This window comes from Saccopteryx leptura, chromosome 2 (assembly GCF_036850995.1).
Source record: "Saccopteryx leptura isolate mSacLep1 chromosome 2, mSacLep1_pri_phased_curated, whole genome shotgun sequence".
Lineage (NCBI taxonomy): Eukaryota > Metazoa > Chordata > Mammalia > Chiroptera > Emballonuridae > Saccopteryx > Saccopteryx leptura.
The window spans coordinates 112,755,938-112,778,096 of record NC_089504.1 but is presented as its reverse complement, the minus strand read 5'-3'; the positions used below and the strand labels follow the sequence as shown (position 1 = coordinate 112,778,096).

Here is a 22,159-nt window from a genome sequence, read left to right as displayed (position 1 = left end):
TCTTTTTTCCAGAGAGACTAGCTGGATATGAAGGAACATGGAAAAAGAAAAAATAGGATTGAAAAAAAAATTGAAAAATGCTAGGTTTAGTTGATATGCAAGTTTATTATGTCAGTGAATATAATGTGTTCCCTTTTGTCGTAGGGTTCCTATTATTTGGTTGTATAATTAGCATTATTCCATATGAAAAGAGAAAGGGCAGAGTGTGAACGGTAAGAAGCGGTTTTGGAGGTGAGGAAAGTGCTGATCTGGTTTTGTTTCTATTCTAAATAGAATAGCAACGTGACCACAATCAGGTAGCCAGCTTCTCTTGACCTCGTTTTCCTCAAATAAAAGAAATTGAGCCACATGATCTCTAACTTTGTGTTATAGAATTTGCTGATTCTGGATACAGTAAAACTTGAAATAATTACTATCAGGTATCTATTCATGAAAGTAATTGTATTCATATTATTAAATTTATCATGCTGATAATACATTCAATGCATATGCCTCCTCTACAAAGCACTGGGCCAGCTGCTGTAGGGGGGATAGAAGATCAATAAGATGGAGCCCCTGCCTTCATGGAATTTATAACGTAGTGAGATAAAGAAGAGATATCTGTAAAAACCGAAGCAGAAATGGTGAAGGACATAAGAGGGGTGTAGGAAAATAGATGCTGTGAGGGTTCACAGGGTTTCCTGAGGAGGTACTCCATCTTTTTAGCTGAGCACTAAAAAGTTGGTAAGGGCCCTGGCTGGTTAGCTCAGTCAGTTAAGAGCATCATCCTGAAACAACAAGGTTGCAGGTTCAGTACACAGTCAGGGCACACACTGGAAGCAACCAATGAATGCACGACTGAGTGGAACAACAAATGAATGCTTCCCTTCCCCCTCCCCTCTCTCTTCTTTCCTCTCTCTGCCTTTCTAAAATTCAATCAATAAATTAAAAAATTAATCCCTGGCCAGATAGCTCAGTTGGTTGGAGTGTCATCCCAAAGCGCAGAAGTTGCTGGTTCAATCCCTAGTCAGGGCAAATACAAGAACAGCTCAATGTTTTTGTTTCTCTCTCCCTGCTTCTCTCAAAAAAAAAAAAAGTAGGGAAGGATTTTAAAATATGGAAATAAAGACAGATTTAAGGTGGAGGGAACAGAGGGAGTTAAAGTGCAGAAGCAGAAATACACAGATTGTTTAGAGAAGAGCAAATAGTCCAGTTTTAAGTAGGGCTGGGGTGAGGGGGGCAGGAAGGACGAGACCAAGAGGGTAGGATGAGATAGGATTCTGAATGAGTGCTAACTGCTGGGCTAGGGAATGTGGCTGTGCTGTCCATTTCTGGAAGTGATTCTGAGGACAGAGTTCTTGATGACCCACCAATTTTAAGTTGAGCCTATGCTACACATCTCCTTCCTGAGTTCCTAATGGTCCTTATTCATCTGGCTCCATTTTATACTTTGCACTTGTACCTGTGAATCCTAGAATTTTAGAGTAGAACATAACAAGGTTGTCATATCCAAGGCTTTCATTTTGCTGCTGAGGAAACTGAAAAATAAAGAACTTTAGGAACCATTCAATGAATCAGCAACAGAATGAGAGCTAGGCCTAAGACTCTTGGCTTCCTAGAATGGGCCCATTTTACGAGCCATCCAACAGAAGGCATTCCTGTCACCAAAATTAAGCCAAGAGGAAATAAGAGAAAAAATCTAGACTAGAGGTCAGAAAATATAGAATTTGGTTTTCTTGCACCAGCTTTTTCTATGGTCCTGAATGAGACATAAACTCTTTCCAAGCTTCAAATTCTAAACTTCTTTTTCTTTTCTTCTTCTTCTTCTTTTCCAAGTGATAGGAGGGGAGATGGGAAGAGTCTCTCGCATGTCCCCTGACTGGGATCCACTCAGCAACCCCTATTTGAGGCCAATGCTCTGCCCATCTGGAGCCATGCTCCCAACTGAGCTATTTTTAGCACCTGAGAAGGACATTTCTGGAGCTATCCTCAGTGCCCAGGGTCAATAAGCTTGAACCAGTTGAGCCATCTCTGTGGGAGGGGAAGAGAATGAGAGAGAGAGAGAAGAGGGGAGGGATACAGAAGCAGATGGTCACTTCTCCTGTGTGCCCTGATCAAGAATCAAACCCAGGACATCCACCCACCAGGCTGATGTTCTACCACTGAGCCAATTGGCCAGGGCCTCTAAACTTCTAAAGTAATACAATAAGCTTCCTTATATTGGAGAGGTTGGAAATAATGAAACAGAACCATGATTATCAGAGTTCTTCCATACTTGCAAATCACTATACAAAAAAAGACAACCCTCTTATCATCAGAGAGACTCGTTTAAATTTCCAGAGGTACAATACATTAATAGCACTCACCTTCCCAATTAACATACATTGACTGCTGGTGACACTTTAGAAGTAGCTTGTGATACTTTCATCAACAGTCTGTTATTCCTGAAAATACAAATTTTGACTTGGAAAGTATCTTTTAGAGATAGAAATCATATCATGTGGGTGACTAATAGCATCTTGTTCATATTATAAGGTCACACTAAGACTGGGCAGGAGTTAGAAGGAGCGGACAGAGGGGCAGAATAGTTGTCCCTGGCCTGTTATCTCCTCAGCATTACTGCAGCACACGCCCAGGTACTTTGGGGTTCAACAAATCTAGACTTTTTTAAAAAGGAGAAGAATAAACTTTCACTCACTTTCATAGGATTTAAATTAACACTAGGAAAGGTTTTCTCATATAAACCAAGCCTGATACTCTGTCAGTAAACCTGTAATCTGAGAATCTCAAGATAGAAAGAACTCAAGAGGTGGCCCAAGCCAGTGTTGGCCTCAGTGTGGCAGTCCCCTTCTGAAACTCCCCCGAGAGCTGGTTCTCCCCCAGCCTCTGCTCGAAACCCTTCACTGCCTGTGGGGCTCATCCTCTGGATGTCAGAGAGTGACGTGGGTTCCTGCACTGCACCTCAATCCATGACTGCAGCCTACTGAGCTTAGTCTGTCCTCAGGGAAGAAAATAATGGTGTCTGTTTTCTCTTCTATAGGGCAGTCTTTCTTAAATCTAAAACCAACTGTCATGTTATTCTAATTCTCCATCACCATTTTGGTCAGGCACTCAAACAACCTCTAATGCTTCCTAAAATACGTTCCCAGAAATTGAGGGCAGCCCTTCAGACTGGACCTGACTCACCCAGAGAACATGAGATTTAAGTCCTATAATGGACAAACGGGGCTTTTCCTCCAGGCTGAGGTTACAAGTCTGGGTTTTAGGAGCTGCACCTTGCCTGCTTACTGAATTCAGGACCAGTGGTCTCCAGGTGGCATCCCACAGGGCCCCTGGCCAGCTGCCTCAGAAGTTCTCCTGCCCAGGTGACTGCAGTAACTCCAAACGTCAGCTGCAGTGTCCTACGTCAGTGTGTCCCTGTCACTCTAACCCCACTACAGCCCAAGTAAAGCTCATCCCCTGGTCCCAGTCTATCCCCCATTTCTATCAGTGATGTCATTTTTCTACCTAGTGACCTGAGCCCAAATCCAACAACCATCTTTGATTCTTCCCTTTTCCTCTTCAGACTAAGCCCTATCCGGCATCTCCTCTCAATGCCGTTCAGTCTTCTCATCACCACTGCCCCAGACCCAAGTCCCCTGTCCTTGGCCTGGACTATTACACGAGTGTCTAGATGAACTACTGTGCTACCTGTAGGCCTTTTGCTGGATCTCTGACATGGTTTCATACTGTTCACCTGCTTGGAATCTGGGCTCCAGCCCACCCATCTCCTTATGCCCAAATACATGGTTTTCCTCTCGTTTGCAATTTAATATATGCTTTCTTCTTTTACTGTTTGCCTTATTTCTTTATATTGTTTTTCTAGTTTTCAATACTAGTGACCATGTATCTCTTTGTACCTTCAGCAATTAGATATAAAGAGAGCATTAAGTAAATTTTATGACAATGATAAAAAAATATTTTTAGATAAAAGGCTCTTTCAAAAATAGTGCCAAAAAGATGGAGAGATACATAATTTTATTTGTAATATGTATAATGTTCAATGTAAAAGTTTGTTATTTTTTTAAATAGCAACAATGACAATAATACTAATAATATTGGAATTTGACCCATGTGACTGCTCTAACAGGCACCACAGAAGACTGCCCCCCAAAATGAAGTTCATGTCTTCCTAAACCCTTCAGCGTTCTCCTCCATGGTCCTCCGTGGTGTTAGTAAATGTCACCTCCATTCTTCCATTTGTTTCTCAGCCAGAGCTTGGGAATCATCCTTGATTCTACCCTTTCATACTGCACAGCCATCAGCAAGTCTTTCAGCTCCTCCTTAGAAATATCCAACACTTCTCACTATTAATACTACTGCATTCTGGTCCAGCCCAGCCTCTCCCACCTGGACTGCCGCAACCAGTCTCTCTTCTATTGTTTCCCCCATGCTGTAGCAGCCACAGTGATCCTGATAACACCCTCTAGTGGCTTCCCATGTCTCTCAGAACAAAAGTCAAACTCTCCCCATAACTTTCTGGGTCTTCCATGGTCTGGCCCCATCTTGATTTCTCTTATAAAACCCCCTCATTCATATACTGTGCTTCGCCATGCTGGCCGCCTTGCATGCAGGCACGTTCCTGCCTCAGAGCCTTGCACCTGCCTGGAATGCAGCCATGGTGCCCTCCCTCCTGTTCCTCAGATTTCTGTGCATGTATCTTTCCATCAAGGAGACCTTCGTTGTCCCTGCTGAATAAAATGGTCCCACATGTCCTACACCCGTTGCCTGCCATCTCCCTTACTCTGCTGTTTTCTTTTTCATATTATATTTGTGTATTTATTATTTGAGTTCTTCCATGAAAATGTCACCTCTGGGATGGTCAGGACTTCTATTTTCTTCCTTGCAGTATGTCCACCTCCTAGAACAAGGACTGGGACATAAATAGAGGCTCCATAAATATTTGATGGATGGATGGATGAATGAATGAATGAATGAATGAACAAATGAACAAACAAACCCAGGTCTATCTGATTCCATAATTCATATCCTACCCTACATATATATTGACAGATGCCCACTGTGTTTCTCCCTGAGCACATTTTTCAGTCAGCCCTGCTGTGGTCAGCCACTAATTTATACCTAAATAAATCTGTTTTCTTTTCAGAATCAGCATTCGAGCTTTTACACAGCTGTTTGATGAGGACCTAAATGAATTCACAAAGCCACTTTATTCAGACACATTTTTTTCTTTGCCTATCACCACTGAATCAGGTAAGGTTAACTTTTCCATCGACCCACATATTCTACCGACTGCCAAGAGACCTACAAAGACTGCCAGTGGGGAGAGCCAATATTTGGCTGGTGGGGGGGGAACGTTTATTTTCACTTGGAACTTAATCTTTATGTGCTTACGTATTGATGTGGATTAGAGGAATTACACATCCTGTGAGGGAGAATGCACAGAAGGGGCATTACTGGTAATACAAAAAATAGCGAAGTACCAGGTTGGTTTTTTCCTATTAAAGATGATTTTTTTTTTCAGTGGTGGGTGAAAACATTCAAGTAAAGAACTCACACAGGTCAAATTATAAATAGATATGAAGGGCTTTCCAATGTATACATCCATATACATAGAAATGTATAGGAAAAAAACTAGAAGGAAACACACCAAAGTCTTAACAACGACTATCTCAAAGCAGCAGGATTATAAGTGACCTTTTTCTCTTTTGCTTGTTAAATGTTGTTTCTACACTATAAAAGAAATGTTAACTTAAAAGTCTTGACATAAATTTATGAAAGAAACTTCTCTTATACGTTAGAAGGAAAGCCTGAGTAATAATAGCAGCTAGTATTTACTGGTGACCTTTCCTACCGAGGTCGTTTTCAGCATTGCACACAGAATAATGTAGCCAACGCTCACTACAGCCTTCTGAGGTGGGTACTGTGATCAGCCCCACTTTCTAGGCGAGGACCTGAAGCACTGAGAGTTTGAGCGATTCAGATTACTGTGCAAATGCCTGCTTGTCAAGGACACTTTCATTGACCGTGCTGAATAAAGTGTCGTAGAGCTGAGAAGGAGAGCAGAGCTGATATTCTGGCACTTTCTGCGTGAATCCTTAACCTGTACACTGCACTACCTTGGACTATTTCCAGAAGGCTGAGAACAGCATCATTTTTCAGCACATTTTCCTTTATTTCCTCTGCCCCCAACCTTCCCCTGAAGCCAGTGTTTCCCAACGCTCGGTCTCAGGAAGTTCTCCTTTATAGCTGAAACAGTCTGTCAGGCTGCATGACAAAAACTACTCAGCCTCACAAACACTCCCATCTCTTTATGCCAAATATAGGGATAATCTCCCACTTTTCAAACCAAAAAGATTATCAGAACACAGTTAAGACGATTTAGATATGTTGGCTTATAATTTAATATTAAGTAGAGGCTTTGTAAACACAGCTCTTTCCTCTTCGAAATTTTGTTGTACAATAAAAATTCTATATAATCCATTTGAGAGAGATAGTAAACATATATTAAAAAATGAGTATTAATCACATTAAAAGAAAGATGATTGTGTTTATTTGATGAGTCTTGAAAGGCAACATTGAATAAAAAAATCCAAGGTCTTAAAATGAAACTTAAAAAATGGGATAATCTATAGACCTAAATGTAAGAGCTAAAACAATAGAACTTTTAAAACACAAGAGTACATCTTTGCCACCTTGAGCTAGGAAAGGATTGCTTAGATATGACACCAAAAGCACAAGCAATAAAAGAAAATAGATAAATAGGACTTGATCAAAATTAAAAACTTCTGTACTTTGAAGGAGGCCATGCATAAAGTGAAAGGACGAGTGTTTGCCTATCACATATCTGACTAGGGGTATCCAGAATATGTAAAGAACTCTTACTCAGTAATGAAAAGACAAATAACAAAAGCTCTGAATAGACATTTCTCCAAAGAAGATATACAAATGTCCAATAAGCACACGAAAAGATACTCCAGATCATTAGTCTTTAGGGAAATGCAAATTAAAACCACAAGACACCACTTCATAACCAATAGAATAATTATAAGGCAAAAGACAACAGGTTTCAGCAAGAATATGGAGAAATTGGAACCCACCACATTCATTGCTTGTGAGAATGAAAAACGGTAGAGCTGCTTTGGAAAATAGTTTTTCAGTTTCTCAAAATGTCAAACCACGAGTTATCATTGAACCCATCAATTCCCCTCCTAGGAAATAATATTTCTCCAAGAGAAATAAAAGCATATGTCCACACGAAAACTTGTATATACACATGTTCGTAGCAGCATTATTCATAATAACCAAAATTAGAAGTAAGTCAAATGTCCATTAATGGATGATTGGATAAACAAAATGTGATATGGCCATGCAATGGAATGTTACTGAGCCATAAAAAGGAGTAAAATACTGATCGATGCTACAATGTGGCTGAACCTTAAAAACCTTATGCTAAATGAAAGAAGCCAATCATAGAAGTCCACGTATTTGTGACTCAGTTTATGTGAAATGTCCAGAATAGGTGAATTTATAAAGACAGAAAGCTTAGTGGTTGCCTGGGGCTAGGCAGAGGGGAGAACAGGTAACGACAGCTAAGGGCATGGGGTTTCTTGGGGGGGGGGGGGGATGATGACAATGTTATAAAGTTTGGTGATGTTTGCAAAGCTTTGTGACTGTACTAAAAATCATTGAATTATACAATTTAAATTAGTGAATTGTATGGCATGCGAATTACATTTCAATAAAACTGTTTAGAAAAATGGGCTACTCTTACCTGTTCATAAACCAGTAGTAATATTATCCCAGAAATAAAAATAAGATTTTGTTAAAATAACTCTCAGCAATTCACTGGATTTGTGAAAGTCCCAGATGCTGTAACTCGTTTTCTACAAATGAAATAGCATTTTTATTTCGGTGGCAAACTGCTGGCATTTATCTCAAGGATCCCAAGCTTTACATACAAGCCCAAGCAAGTCCAACATTCCTTTAAAAGCTAAATACCATTAACTTCAAAGGTTTAATGACCGACCTGCTGTTACAGGGTAGCAGCCAGCATTCCACCTTCTGGGCTGCGGCTGCATACTCCCATACTTTAGATAGTAAATGCCTCAGTGTGGGCATCTTTGAATTCTCCCGTAATAATGTTCCTGGGAGGTAGGGCTTCTAGCTTCCTTACTGGTTCGTTAGCATTAATGTGTCCACCTGGGTTTGTTGTTTCCACCTGGATTATTGTAGAGCCTTTGTTCGGAGTCATTGAAGGTGTGAGTGCTGCCCTGTTCTTAATTGGCATGCTGGTAGCTGTTGTTGCCTTATTCATCTGCAGACGGAAAACAAGGTGAGTACAAAAATCCCCGTGGTGGCGCAGTGGGTAAAGCTTCGACCTGGAACTCTGAGGTCACCGGTTCAAAACCCTGGGCTTGCCTGGTCAAGGCATATACGGGAGTTGATGCTTCCTCCTCCTCCCCCCTTCTCTCTCTCTCTCTCTCCCCCTCTCTCTCCCTCTCTCCCTCCTCTCTCTATAAAAATGAATAAATTTTTAAAAATCCCCTTGGTGATTGGGCCCACACTTCAAAGATGCAACTGAAAATGCCCTATAGCCTCAACAGTAAGAAGGGAAAAGAATTTAATTTCTCTCAGTTAAATCACCTTTGTTTCTCAAGAAAAACAGAGGTCAGACCCTAAGACCATGACTCACTGGGTTCAGCCTCTCTCCACACCATAGATGAATTATGCCCACCCCAAATGACTGAGGGGCTGTGTGTAGCTTTATTTCCATGTGAAATAATACCTTTTGCACAAGAAAAAAATTTCTGTGTGTGTGTGGTTCTACCTCCTCATGAAGACAGAGATGTCTGCAAATTGTGTACCCAAACACTTTTCTGAAATATGCTGAAAAGGATGGTTGACATCACCGTTTTGTGGCTCATATCTGCTATGCTAATTTAAGGAGAGACCAAAAAGAACCAAAGCACATGGTCCCAGTGCCACACTCTCTTCTCTTAGGGAATTTCTTTTATTTGGCACACTGTGCTGCTTTCTCTTGAAGTCACGTCTTGCAACTAAGGTTTACTGGGGATTTTTTTAAGGAAAGTTTTATTGAGAGTGTGGGAAGTGATTGTGACCTGTAGCCAAAAAAACAGAAGACAAATCTTCAGCTATCGCAGAGATCCGTTTCTGGGTGGGAAAAAGCTATTTCTTCTTTGTGCTCTTCCTCTCTTTTCCTCCCTCAAAGAGACGTTGGCTGGATGTATGTCGACATGAATACTGAAAAATCCATAGATGCACAAACATGCACAGCCATACCACAAATGGAAAAATATGTTGAAGTCAAGTTTCATAATCAGAATGTAAACCCTCTCCCTTCTGTTCCAGCCATGGCCGAGAAAGGCCCTCTGCCCACCTCAGCATCCGCCGGGACCTACCATTATCTGTCCACTTGAACCTGGGCCAGAAAGGGTGAGCACCACCCTTCCTTCACACTCTTTACTGAAAGATGAGTTGATTGTATTGTGTGCAATTTACTAATGAGGTCTTTCTTCTTTTGGCTTCCTTTCACAGTAACCGGAAAACTTCTTGGTAAGAGAGAAAACTCATTAATTACTATATTACCTGCTTTGGAAATACAGCTCTAACTGGTTATGGCATTTCCCCTTCGGTAATTTTCTTTTCCTTCTGTTATATTTTAACTGTAGCCCAATAAAAGTAAATCAGTTTGAAGGGCACTTCATGAAGCTGCAGGCTGACTCCAACTACCTTCTATCCAAGGAGTATGAGGTACAACTCAGATATAATGATGCTTTTAGTACCCAAGTTTTTAGCAGAATTTCCCTCCCAGCCTTCACTGTGGAATCATGGGCTGATTGGGCTCACGAGTTAGAGTGACACTTAGGCTCTCGGCTGGGTGCTCTTTTCTGCCAAATCCCTTCCCTGCACAACAAACCACCTCGTCTCACAGGCCATGTCCTGTCTAGACCTGCACAGCAAACAAAGGGCTCCCTGGATTAGATGGTAAGAGAGATGTAACAAATTGCAAATGCAAACCTAACGCTGTCAGTTACTCAACCTGGCCACATGACCGACTGGGAAATAATGGGCTTCGGTGGGAAGTGCCCAGGCTTTGGATTCGATTCCCAGCTTTGCCACCCTTGTGACCTGGGGCAAGTTCGGTATCCTGTCTGAGCCTTCTCTGTAAAGTGGAGGTGAGCACACCTCCCGCGGGGCTGCGGTGGGCGTCAGAACTAATGCGCGCAGAATGTGCCAGGCCTTCCATACAGAGCAGCTAGGGTACACATTCTCGTGTTATTATCTGCCTCAGGGGTTATGTGATTTGCCGCCTTCTATTTCATAGTCTCTACTTACAAACTTATTTTTGATCTAATAGGACCTAAAAGACGTGGGTCGAAACCAACCATGTGAAATTGCACTCTTGCCGGAGAATAGAGGGAAGAATCGATACAACAATATATTGCCCTGTGAGTTTTCTGTTGAAGTGTGTGATACTCTCTTCCCCGGGAATACAATGGGCTAAAGAAATACATGGGAGAGCTGGATTTGGAAGATCTGAGGCTCTGAATGCCTTTAAAAAGGACTGACTTGTATGTGACTGCGCTTGCCTCCAGATGGGTAACAACCAGCCTACATTCTGGTTCTGAGAGGCCTCTTCTGCTGTTGACATTTCACCATGTGGTCTTACTGCTTCTCCTTGGAGGCCTCAGAGCAGGAACAGCGTGGCCAGCAAAGACCAGCCTAGGCTTACTTAACGAAGTCTCCAGTTAGAAAATTATTATTGAACAGTTCTTACATATTTTCACTATCCTCACCCTATTAGGTGAAGCAGCGGAAGGCAGTTTTTCTGGGTGGTACTCATTTCAGCAATGAGAGGGAGCTGGCCGCTCCTTGGGCAGGTGTTGTAGTGTTATATGTAGTGTTACAAAGGAAAGCACAGAGGGGCCTTCAAAAGGCATCCGGTTGTTTGTATGTTTAGGAGCCACCTGTGCAACCTCACGTGAGTTAGTTATCCTGTCTGAGCCTCTTCTGCAACGTGGAAATGAGGACTATCCCTGTGGGGATCAGAACTAACGCACATCAAAAACCAAGAATTCCATAAACTGTAGGAAAATCACTCGAAGACTCAGTGACACATCTGTCTCAATAAATTTCCTTCCAGATGACGCCTCTCGAGTGAAGCTGTCCAATGTAGATGATGACCCGTGCTCCGACTACATCAACGCCAGCTACATCCCTGTAAGTGCACCCCGAGGCTGCAGTGCCGGGTGAAGCTCTGATGGCTGACCGCACTGGAGATACCTCTCCTTCACGTGCTATGTTCTCAGGTCTAGAAATAGAGGTTTTAGAAGACCATGTTTGATTGCCATAAAATGGGGTGTTCAATTCCATCACTGCTAAGGCCCATTTTTCACAATGGCTGTAATTACAAGAGATTAGCGTGAGCCCAGGATGCATTCTCACGGGTCATTTTCGTGCTTCCTAAAAAAAGCCGGACCTCCCCTGCTAAGGTTGCTGACGGAGGGAAGCTGATTCAAAGTTCCTTGGATTTTTGAAAACCAGAGACACAGCTCCCAGGTGTGTCACACCTTCGGGCTCCGATTCTGGCTCGCCTCTCACCCGCCTCCTACAGCACACTGCCATGGGGAAAGCTCTGAGGTCAAATGAGACCCAGGTTTCAATCTCATCTATGCCTTTGCTGGACTCTGTGACCTTGGACAAGTTACATCACCTCTTTGGGACTCCATTTTTTTTCCCCCAAACAATGAGGATGAATAATAGTTACCTCAGATAATCATTCTTTCACTCAGTAAACACTTGTTAAATCAAACACTGGGCTATGTACAAGGATAGGGTAAGGTAGAATCTGACCCCCAAGGAACTCTCAACAGAGTTGGGACATCAGGAAATGATGGGGTGATGCCACAGGAAACACATTCCACATCATCCAAGGGTCTGTTCAGACGCAGATTCCTGTACAGCAGGGCTGGGCTGGGGCCTGGGATTCTGCACTTCTAACAAGCTCCTACGTGAGCCCTATGCTGCTGGCCTAAAGACCACTCTCTGAGTAGTAAGAGGGTAAAGGTTGTCACAGGAGGCAAACCTCACCCAGCAGCCAGAATGATAAAGGAAATCTCAGCCGAGCAGGCATACATTGAGACTTGGAGGATAAATAAGGAATAGCCAGATGAGAGGCAGTGTCTGGGTGGGCAGGCCGTGGGAGTAGCACAAGTGACACATGTAGAGGCTTGGAGGAGAGGAAATGAGACTAGAATCTGCAAGGAATTCTGTATTACTGGACTTCAAAACAAGTGGGTGGCCCTGGCTGGTTGGCTCAGTGGACAGAGTGTCAGACTGGTGTGTGGAAGTCCCTGGTTCAATCTCTGGTCAGGGCCCACAAGAGAAGCAACCATCTGCTTCTCTCCCTCTCCCTCTCCCTTTTTCTTTTCTCTTTCTCTTCACTTCTTGCAGCCAGTGGCTCAATTGGTCCGAGTGACAGCCCCAGATGCTGAGGATAGCTCAGCTGATCCAAGCATCTGTCCAAGAGAGGAGTTGCTGAGTGGGTCCCAGTCAAGGCACATGTGGGAGTCTGTCTCTTTATATCCCATCCTCTAACTTAAAAACAACCAAACAAAGAAAAAATGAATGGGTGAAAATATCCTAGCTCACAGAGTTGAGGGTAAGATTAAATAAGATCTGGGGAGGTCCTGACCCACAGCACATTATATGGTAGGTGCTCTATAAAAAGTGGTTTCCCTTTTCTCGAGTTGCCCTTGCATGACATCTCTTCCCAACATTCTAATGTCAGTTATCCAAAATGACTACAAGTGTCCATGTTAAATAGGGAAAGAGCTTGATCAAGGTCAGTCCCTCAGCGCCCCCCTACACACACTCACAAACACACATGATTGTGGATGAAGTGTTTTCTAGATTATCACCTGAGTCCTCCCTCCATTGCCTTTTAGAATAGACCCAGCTTAATAAAAAAGAATTTGGCTCCTAACAATAGTTGGCTGTCCTGGCCCTTGTCCTTCCTGCTCCCAAGGCTTGACACTTGTGTTAGTGTCTTTTTGTCAAGTCAGAGCCCTGGCTAAGACCCTACACATCATCTCATCTGCAGCGCTCTTTGTTTAGAGTTCTGAAGAGACCCATTGTTTCTGACTCTCCATATTGTAAATTCATCGCAGGGCAATAACTTCAGAAGAGAATACATCGCTACTCAAGGACCTCTTCCTGGCACTAAGGATGACTTCTGGAAAATGGCGTGGGAACAGAATGTTCACAACATTGTCATGGTGACCCAGTGTGTCGAGAAGGGCCGAGTGAGTAAACAGTCTTCCTGACTTCCGAACTTTGCTTCCCGCCACCTGGAGGCAATGCTTTCCCATCATTAAAAGTTAACCCCTGCAAGTAACTAGGTGAGGAGCATAGGACAACACATCAGTGAGTGAAGCCACTCAGTTGTAAAGGGCTTTGTTAGGTGATGCCCGATTCAAGGAGCTTGGATCTGAAGTTTCAGTCAAAGGGTTTCCATTTGAAGAGGAAGATTATCATAAAGGCCCATGACACAGAAAGATTGGCTGTGCATCCGCTCCATCCTTCAGTGTATGGTGAGAGGAGCCTTGTTGAAGTCACTGGCTCTGTCCTTGCTTTTAAGGAAGAAAAAGTGAACTTTAGGCTGCATCTGCAGATGCAACATAAAATAGTTAACTAGACAGATTAAGCACCTCTTGCAATGCACTTTTTTTTTAATCAAGTGAGAGGCAGGGAGGCAAAGAGACTCCTGCATGCGCCCTGACTGGGATCCACCCGGCAAGCCAACTAGGGGGCATTGCTCTGCCCATCTCGGGCACTGCTCCATTGCTGGGCAGCAGAGCTATTTTAGCACCTGAGATGAGGCCATGGAGCCATCCTCAGAGCCATAGGCCAACTTGCTCCAACAGAGCCATGGCTATGGGAGGGGAAGAAAGAGAGAGAAAGAGAGAGAGAAAAAGAGAAGGGAGATGGTTGGAAAAGCAGATGGTCACTTCTCCTGTGTGCCCTGACTGGGAATTGAATCCCGGGGCAATGTACTTCTAATCCTCTACCTTATATAGTTATTTTGAGGATTAAAAGATTACATGTAAAGTGCCTAGTATCTGTGGTCGATAATGTATGTTCATAATCCTCTTTCTCCTGTCTTTCTATGTGTAATTTTGAACTTAGATAAATGTTCTGACTTTTCAAAGATCATTTGGCACATGGCTCTTGGTCCAGGATAGCACAGTGATATCAAAAGATAAATAAAAGAGAGCCTGAAAAATACTGCCTTCCTCTATCCATCTAAATCTCTCTTCAAAAAGAACCATTGTAAGATATGGTTTCTCTGCTAGCAGAACTGAAATGTTGAGGAAATAAAAAAATAAGAAGAAGAAGAACAAAATAAAAACCTCCACCACAAAACACTGTGCCTGAATGGTAAATGCCCCCAGAGGCTGGGGTGTGCTCTCGCTCAGTGAGCGTCTTTTGCTCGTTGCAGCAACGGCTCAGCCTCAGCACTGGCGGTGAGCAGGTTAATGTAAAGCAGACGATCAGATTGCTTTAGCAGCTGATCCTGGACTCCAACACAGGAAGACGTTTCAAAGAGGGAAAGTTCAGGTTCACAGAGGAGTCACGTTTCCGGACTCACTTTTTTTCGGTTTTCCTCTAGGTAAAGTGTGACCATTACTGGCCAGCAGACCAGGATTCCCTCTACTATGGGGACCTCATCCTGCAGATGCTTTCGGAGTCTGTGCTGCCTGAGTGGACCATCCGGGAGTTTAGGATCTGCAGCGTATGTATGACTTCATTTCATCCCGTCACCCAGCTCGGAAAGACGAAGGTCACCCGGGAATCCCATTTTTGCTGGTTCCTCTCCTGTCTTTTTAGCCCCTAAATTTCTGCGTGGGCGCCGCTGTCCAAGTTGAAGGTTTGCCGCGGATTGTTCATCTCATGGCCCTCTCTGCTCTTACAGGAGGAACAGCTTGACGCGCACAGACTCATCCGCCACTTTCACTATACGGTGTGGCCAGACCATGGAGTCCCGGAGACCACCCAGTCCCTGATCCAGTTTGTGAGAACTGTCAGGGACTACATCAACAGAACACCTGGCGCGGGGCCCACCTTGGTGCACTGCAGGTACTCGGCCACGAGGAGCCGATAAAACGGCAACCAGCATCTGGAAAAAGGCAGCAGGGTGGGAATCCAGTGGTGGAGGATTTGTCTGATCCCAGAGGATGTTGTTACACTTACTTCTTCCTTCTCTCCAACCTCATTCCTTTTCGCTGGCTTCTCCTTTTCGGATTTTTCCACATCCCTCATCTCTCTCACCCTCATTCTCCATCCTTTTCTCTCCCTCTTGCTCTTTTTACTACAGTGCAAAATGCAAAATCCTCATGTGACTTCCAGGCCCTCCATAACTGGTCCCCGTCTTACCCCCATCCATATTCCCAGAAACCCCCCTCCCACTCAGCCACGACGACAACCGCACACGCTTATGCGTGCCTCTTGCCATTCTTACTCCTTGGAACGGCCTTATCTCTCTCCTCCAGGTGTAGTAACTCTAACAATAACTAGATCCCCTCTCGAGCCCTCCCTCGGGCAAGGAGCATTTGCCATCTCTAGCACCCAGTTTTTCTCTTAAATTTATATTCTCTCTTTAATTCTCTTGGCCTCAGACTGTGTCCATAAAATCAGTTTAACAAGCAATCCATACCCCCCCCCTCTCTCTCCCCCCCTCTCTCCCTCCCTCTCTCGCTCTCTCTGGGGAGCCTAGTGTTTACCTAATTAATGTTTGCAGCAACACTTTGATAGCCCTAACTAAATGGCACTAATAAATATGGAGCAGAGAATTGCTACAGAAAGAAATGTCAAATGCACTCATTTTCTCCCAATCAGCACAGCACCCTAGGAGCCCTGCTTTTATATGTCATTGGAACCCTGATGTTTTTAATAGGAATGTGAGGTACTAAAGAGCTTCCTGCTTTCTGAAGAATGGCAGGCATTTTCACCTAGGACTACTAGAAAACTGTACTTCTTTTTCTTAGAAATATGTGCAGCAAAAATCCCCAAGTTACACACTTTGAGGAGCGATCTGTCAGTTCCTAGTGCAGTTGAAGGGGTTCACACCCTATGATACGCAGTTCTGCTCCTACATATCAGCCCTAGAGAAACGCCCACACAAGTGCAAACGATGGTCACTGCCACAATTTTTAACAGAGAAAAACTAAAAGTAACCTCACTGTCTATCAGTAGGGAATGAATTAGTGGAAGATGGATTAGCAATGGTTTATGAACTCTATGGAGTAGTTAAAAGAAGTTAGAATAGAAATGTGTGCAAAACAACATGGAAAAAACTCAAAACATAATACTGAGTAGAAACATTGGCAGAAGAATACATGAAACACATTACCATTTGAGTAAATTTTTGAAACATATAACATGAATACATCATTCATGGGTTTACATGCATGTACAGAAAGGATAAAAACATGCATGGAGATGATGCACACCAGGTGAGAGCCCTACTCACCGCTAGTGGGGAGGGGCAGGCGAAGGAAAGGGGTAGAGGCTGGGCTCTAGGTTATATTTCTTCCAGAGAGCACATGCGGAGGAAGAAGTGTTCCTATATCCTCCCATAACTTGGAAGGGAAAAGAAAAATTTTGCTAGAGTCTCTGAATGCAGTCAAGAAAGGCCAAGTTAATAAAAAGACTCAGTCTTCCTTCGATCTCTTTTCTAGTGCTGGTGTGGGTAGGACTGGAACCTTTATCGCATTGGACCGAATCCTCCAACAATTAGACTCCAAAGACTCTGTGGACATTTATGGAGCAGTGCACGACCTAAGGCTTCACAGGGTCCACATGGTCCAGACTGAGGTAAGAGTTACAGGCTGAAGCACACAGACCATTCTCCATGCCTCCTCTGCCAAACGCCCCGAATGCTCAGGGCTTTAATCTGAGAAAGGGAAATAACTGTGACTCATTAGAAACAGGAGCACTGAATATATAGTTTTTCTAGGATTTGTCATTTTAAAACAAATCTTAGTGACCTTGAGGATGATGTGTACCCTTATCTTTGTTGACCTGGCTGTCCATCTTCTGCAGGTGGGTGGGTAGGAAAATAGATTTTTTTTTTTAATCAATGCACTATACATGGGAAAAATGCCAAGCCAGGCCATCTTGAAGATCATTTTCAGATAGGCTGGTGGATGAGCAGAAGAACTTCAGTTAGTGAAGAGAAGAGTCTAATCACTTCTCTCCTCTAGCCTATCCCAGCTGCGCCCCCAGCTCTGATGACACCAAAGGAGGCGGGCACGGATTGCCAAGAATAAGTGCTTCCATTTGTACAGTTCTTTGGCATTTGCAGGGCACTTTTGAACATGTTATCTCATTAGATTTTCATTAACCAGATAATAAAGTTATTATTTTCCATTTTCAGGATCTTAGAAAACTAAGATTGGGAGGCTAAAGGACTTTAAACAACAGTGAAGTGGCCAGACTGGCCCTAGAACTTGTTTTAGAAAATCCCAAGCCTGGCCCTGGCCAGTTAGCTCAGTGGTAGACCATCGGCCTGGCGTGCAGGAGTCCCGGGTTCGATTCCCGGCCAGGGCACACAGGAGAAGCTCCCATCTGCTTCTCCACCCCTCCCCCTCTCCTTCCTCTCTGTCTCTCTCTTCCCCTCCCGCAGCCGAGGCTCCATTGGAGCAAAGATGGCCCAGGCACTGAGGGTGGCTCCATGGCCTTTGCCTCAGGTGCTAGAATGGCTCTGGTCATGACAGAGCGATGCCCCAGATGGGCCGAGCATCACCCCCTGGTGGGCGTGCCGGGTGGATCCTGGTCGGGCACATGCGGGAGTCTTGTCTGACTGCCTCCCCGTTTCCAGCTTCAGAAAAATGCAAAAAAAAAAGAAAATCCCAAGCCCTAAGCAGCAGGTCTCCTGCCCCACAGCCTCTGGGGCAGGCCTTTGTCCCCACACAGACCAGCCATGTCATTCCCTGCATACTTGCCTTCTGAGGCCCAACTTCTCTTACTCTCATGTTTCCCACATAACTCTGAAAAATCCTCTATTTAATCTTTTCTGAAAATTAAAAACAAAATTAAGTACATTTCATATTATGTTAGTTGCAGGTCTACAGCATAGTGTTTAGACATTTATATAACTTACAAAGTGATCTCCCAATAAGTCTAATACCCATCTCACATCAAAGGTAGTTATTACAATATTATTGACTATATTCTCTATGCTGTACTTTACATCCCCATAACTATTTTGTAACTACCCATTTGTGCTTCTAAGTCCCTTCACCATTTTCACCCAGATCCCTAACACCCCTCCCCTCTATCAACCATCACTCTGTTCTCTGTGTCTGAGTCTGTTTATTTTTTGTTTGTTCATTTATTTTGTTCTTCAGATTCCACATATAAGTGAAATCACATGGTATTTGTCTTTCTCTGTCTGACTTTTTTTCCACTTTGTGTAATACCCTCTAGGTCTATCCATGTTTTCACAAATGGTAAGATTTCATTCCTGGCCCTGGCCGGTTGGCTCAGTGGTAAAGCATCAGCTAGCGTGTGGGTGTCCTGGGTTCGATTCCTGGCCAGGACACACAGGAGAAGTGCCCATCTGCTTCTCCACCCTTCCCCCCTCTCCTTTCTTTCTCTTTATCTCTTCCCCTCCACAGCTAAGGCTCTGTTGGAGCAGAGTTGGCCTGGGCACTGAGGATGGCTCCATGGCTTCCGCCTCAGGCACTAGAATGGCTCAGGCACTAGAATCGCCCCCTAGTAGGCATGCCGAGTGGATCCTGGTTGGGCGCATGTGGGAGTCTGTCTCTCTGCCTCCCCATGTCTCACTTAAGAAAAATATACACACAAAAAAGATTTGATTCCTTTTTATGACCAAGTAATATTTCATCGTATATATATGTACCACATCTTCTTTATCCAGCTAACGATGGATGCTTAGGTTTCTTCCATAACTTGGCTGTTATAAACAATGCTGCAGTGAACACAGGGGTGTATCAAAATCCTCTCTTTAAAAAAAATAATAATTTTCATGGTAAAAAACATGGAACTTTCAACATGCTGCTATCTCCTTCCTATAATTACAGTACATAGGAGAACTGCTCAGCAGATGTGCTCCACAGAACCTGGGTGGCCTGCAGCAAAGCTCCCCTGAGCTTTCTAAAACGCACTATTCCCAAAACCATCCCGACCTCTAGTTGTTTTCTTAACAGCACATATTAATATTGTACAGAACTCATATCAATAACACCTTTGGGAAAACACGGGTATCATCGACTCCCACAGGCAGTGCCCATAGCAAGGACCCTGTGCCACCAACACTACCTGGCTTGGGAGTACTTTTAGTACAGCAATTATTTTATTATGGAATATATATATATTTATTATGGAAAAATAGTATTCTGAAATTCTGTCTACCCAAACTCAAGCTTCTGCAATTATCAGTATTCTTTTTTTATATACACCCCCACATATACTGTTCCCATGACTTCACTGGAATATTTTTTTAGAGAGAAAGACAGACAGACAGACAGGAAGGGAGAGAAATGAAAAGCATCAACTCACAATTGTGGCACCTTAGTTGTTCATTGATTGCTTTCTCATATGTCCCTTGACTGGGGTTGGGGGTGCTACAGCTGAGGCAGTGACCTCTTATTCAGGCCAGCTACCTTGGGGTCATGTTTATGATCCCACGCTCAAGCCATCAACCCTGTGCTCAAACTGGTGGACCCACGGTCAAGCCAGCAATCTCAGGGTTTTGAACCTGGATACTCAGCATCCCAGGTTGACACTCCATCTGCTGTGCCACCACCTGGTCAAGCTTCACTGGAATATTTCGTAGGAAATTCTACTTATCACATAATTTCATCTTTAAATTCTTGTGTATGTGTGTGTGTGAATGTGCAAATTACAAATAAAGACTCTTTTTAAAATTATAACCACAATATCATCACACCAAACAATTTTAACCATAATTCCTTAATGTCATCTAAATAGTCAGTGTAAATGTCCAAAATTTTCTCATAGACGATTTTTCATTCTTGGTTTATACCAGCATACAAACAAAATCCACACATTGTGTTTGGTTGAGGTCTCTTTGAAATCTCTCCTACCCTAGAATAATCCTCCCTGTGGTTTGTTTTCCATGCCATATATCTGTTCAAGAACCCAGTCCATTTGTTCTGTAGATTTCCCCACATTCTGGATGTGGCTGGCTGCATTTTCATGGTGGCAATATATCCTCTGTCCCCATAGTTTGTCTGCTAGAGTGAGGCTTGGGTAAATTCAGGTCCCCTTTTTCCCACCACAGTTTTCAGGGGTGATGCTGAGCAGTCCCTGTTGTATCCTATCAGGAAGCACTTCATGTTTGTGTCTTTTTCTCAGTGCTGGTGAAACTGACAGTGACCATCTACTCTCATGATCCCCGTATCCCCGTCAGATTTTCACTTACCAGTTGGGGCAACTATTGATGGCTAGTGTCTAGCTCTATTATTTCATTTAGGGTTGCAGAATTATATCACACTGTTTCATAATGGGTATCCCTCAGCTTTCTCCAAGAGACCACATGTTTTCCTTCTTTCTAGCCTCAATCTTTTTTTGTCTGTTAAATGAATGAAGAATCATTTTACAATGACACTGCTAAAAAGTTAGCACCAATGTTTCATTATTAACTTATTGTCACTTTCACAAACTCAAAACTGTATTTAATTTGTAATTTTAATTTAAGGAGGGTATCACTTTTGAAGTAGTCTCAAAGTGTGTGTGTGTATCTGTGTGTATGTTTAGACTCCCTAGTTACTGTCATAGGCTTCTTGGGCCATGTGTCACTTTTATACACCTGCCCAGAGCTCTGGAGACACAGTACAGTGATGAGCAGGCACCCGGTGTCGTAAACACCACTGGGATCACCGGGTGACCTCCAGGGCAGGTGCCAAAGCTCTCCCTCATCTCTGTGGACAAACTCCTTCTTCTCCCTGTTCTCTTCTCCTCTTCCTGCCTCTGAGAATTATGTGGCTCTTGTTCCTCAGGTTGCCTTTTCACGGTTTGACTTCCCTGCAGTTTTGCCCTCCAGGTGCTGCTTTTATTCTCTGTGATGTCCCCCACTCCCACGGCTCCAAACCAGGTACATAACCTGTGTCTCCCAAATCCCATTCTCCTTTCACAACATTCACCTAAGTACCTGCCTACCAGAAAGTTCCACCTGGAAGTCTACGGTCATCTCAAGCTCAAAACACTCATTTTCTTTCCGAAAACAAACAATAGCAACAACGAAGGCACTGCGGCTCCTGCTCCTTCCAGTTCCGAGTACCAGTGTTTCTGTCCACCTTGCCATGCACCTGATTGCCCAGGCTGAGGGTCTGACTTCTTTTCCTGCAGTCCCCACCTTCAGGCAGTCACTGGGTCCTGCTGTTTTCTCCGCCATCTTTCTCTTTGTTCTCCTCCCTCAGGGCCCCGCCGCTGCCCTTGCCCAGCCCTTTCTCAGTGCTCATGGGGCCACTGCAGTGGCCTCCTAGGGGATCCCATGCCTCCAGCTTCTGCCCCAACAGCTCTTCATCACCTCTGCCGCCAGCAGAGTTCTCTAGCTAACTATGTCAACTCCCGGCATAAGAACCTTAGAAAGCTCTCCATCGCTGGTAAAACAAAGTTCACTCTCATCTGCGTGTTTGAGCCTCTTGGTAGCCTGGCCCCGGTTCATTTCTCCATTTCCACGTCAGAACTCCACCTGCCCCGTGGGGTTAGGGTCCTTCCCCTCCTGTTCATAATGAAATAAACATTGCAGGAAGACAGAAAATTTCTCCTCCCTTTTTTCTGTAACAAATAAAATCCCAAACAAATGCAGATATTATCTGCCTTGCTTTAAGACTCTGCTGAGGGTGGGCGGTCCCTTCCATCTCAGACACCCTGGCCCAGCGCAGGCAGGGCTCATTGGTGCTGGCAACAAGTGCAGAGTGTGGCCCACAGCTCAGCCCGTGGGGGTGACTGTTCCAGCAAAGGAGGAAGGATATTCTGACCCCTTGGATTACTTTTTTGGGCCCATGGGGATAGGCAACCTCAACTTTATTCTACCTTGTTTAGAATACAAAGGGATGCAGGTGTTCACAGGTTTTGATAAATATATCAAAGAGCAAGGATTTCT

The 22,159-nt window shown here is 43.8% G+C and overlaps 1 protein-coding gene across 2 annotated transcripts in view; it reads left to right on the top strand.

Moving 5' to 3' along the window:
• The window catches only part of PTPRB (protein tyrosine phosphatase receptor type B), a 118,764-nt gene that overhangs the window by 83,266 nt on the left and 13,339 nt on the right, over positions 1–22,159 (top strand). For both annotated transcript variants that reach the window (XM_066368557.1, XM_066368558.1), the window contains 11 exons: positions 5,126–5,232; positions 8,215–8,314; positions 9,352–9,435; positions 9,538–9,555; positions 9,672–9,753; positions 10,361–10,451; positions 11,147–11,223; positions 13,173–13,307; positions 14,675–14,797; positions 14,978–15,141; positions 16,743–16,878. In XM_066368557.1, the coding sequence (XP_066224654.1) occupies positions 5,126–5,232; positions 8,215–8,314; positions 9,352–9,435; positions 9,538–9,555; positions 9,672–9,753; positions 10,361–10,451; positions 11,147–11,223; positions 13,173–13,307; positions 14,675–14,797; positions 14,978–15,141; positions 16,743–16,878 (1,117 nt within the window). The remainder of the gene's footprint in view (positions 1–5,125; positions 5,233–8,214; positions 8,315–9,351; positions 9,436–9,537; positions 9,556–9,671; positions 9,754–10,360; positions 10,452–11,146; positions 11,224–13,172; positions 13,308–14,674; positions 14,798–14,977; positions 15,142–16,742; positions 16,879–22,159) is intronic.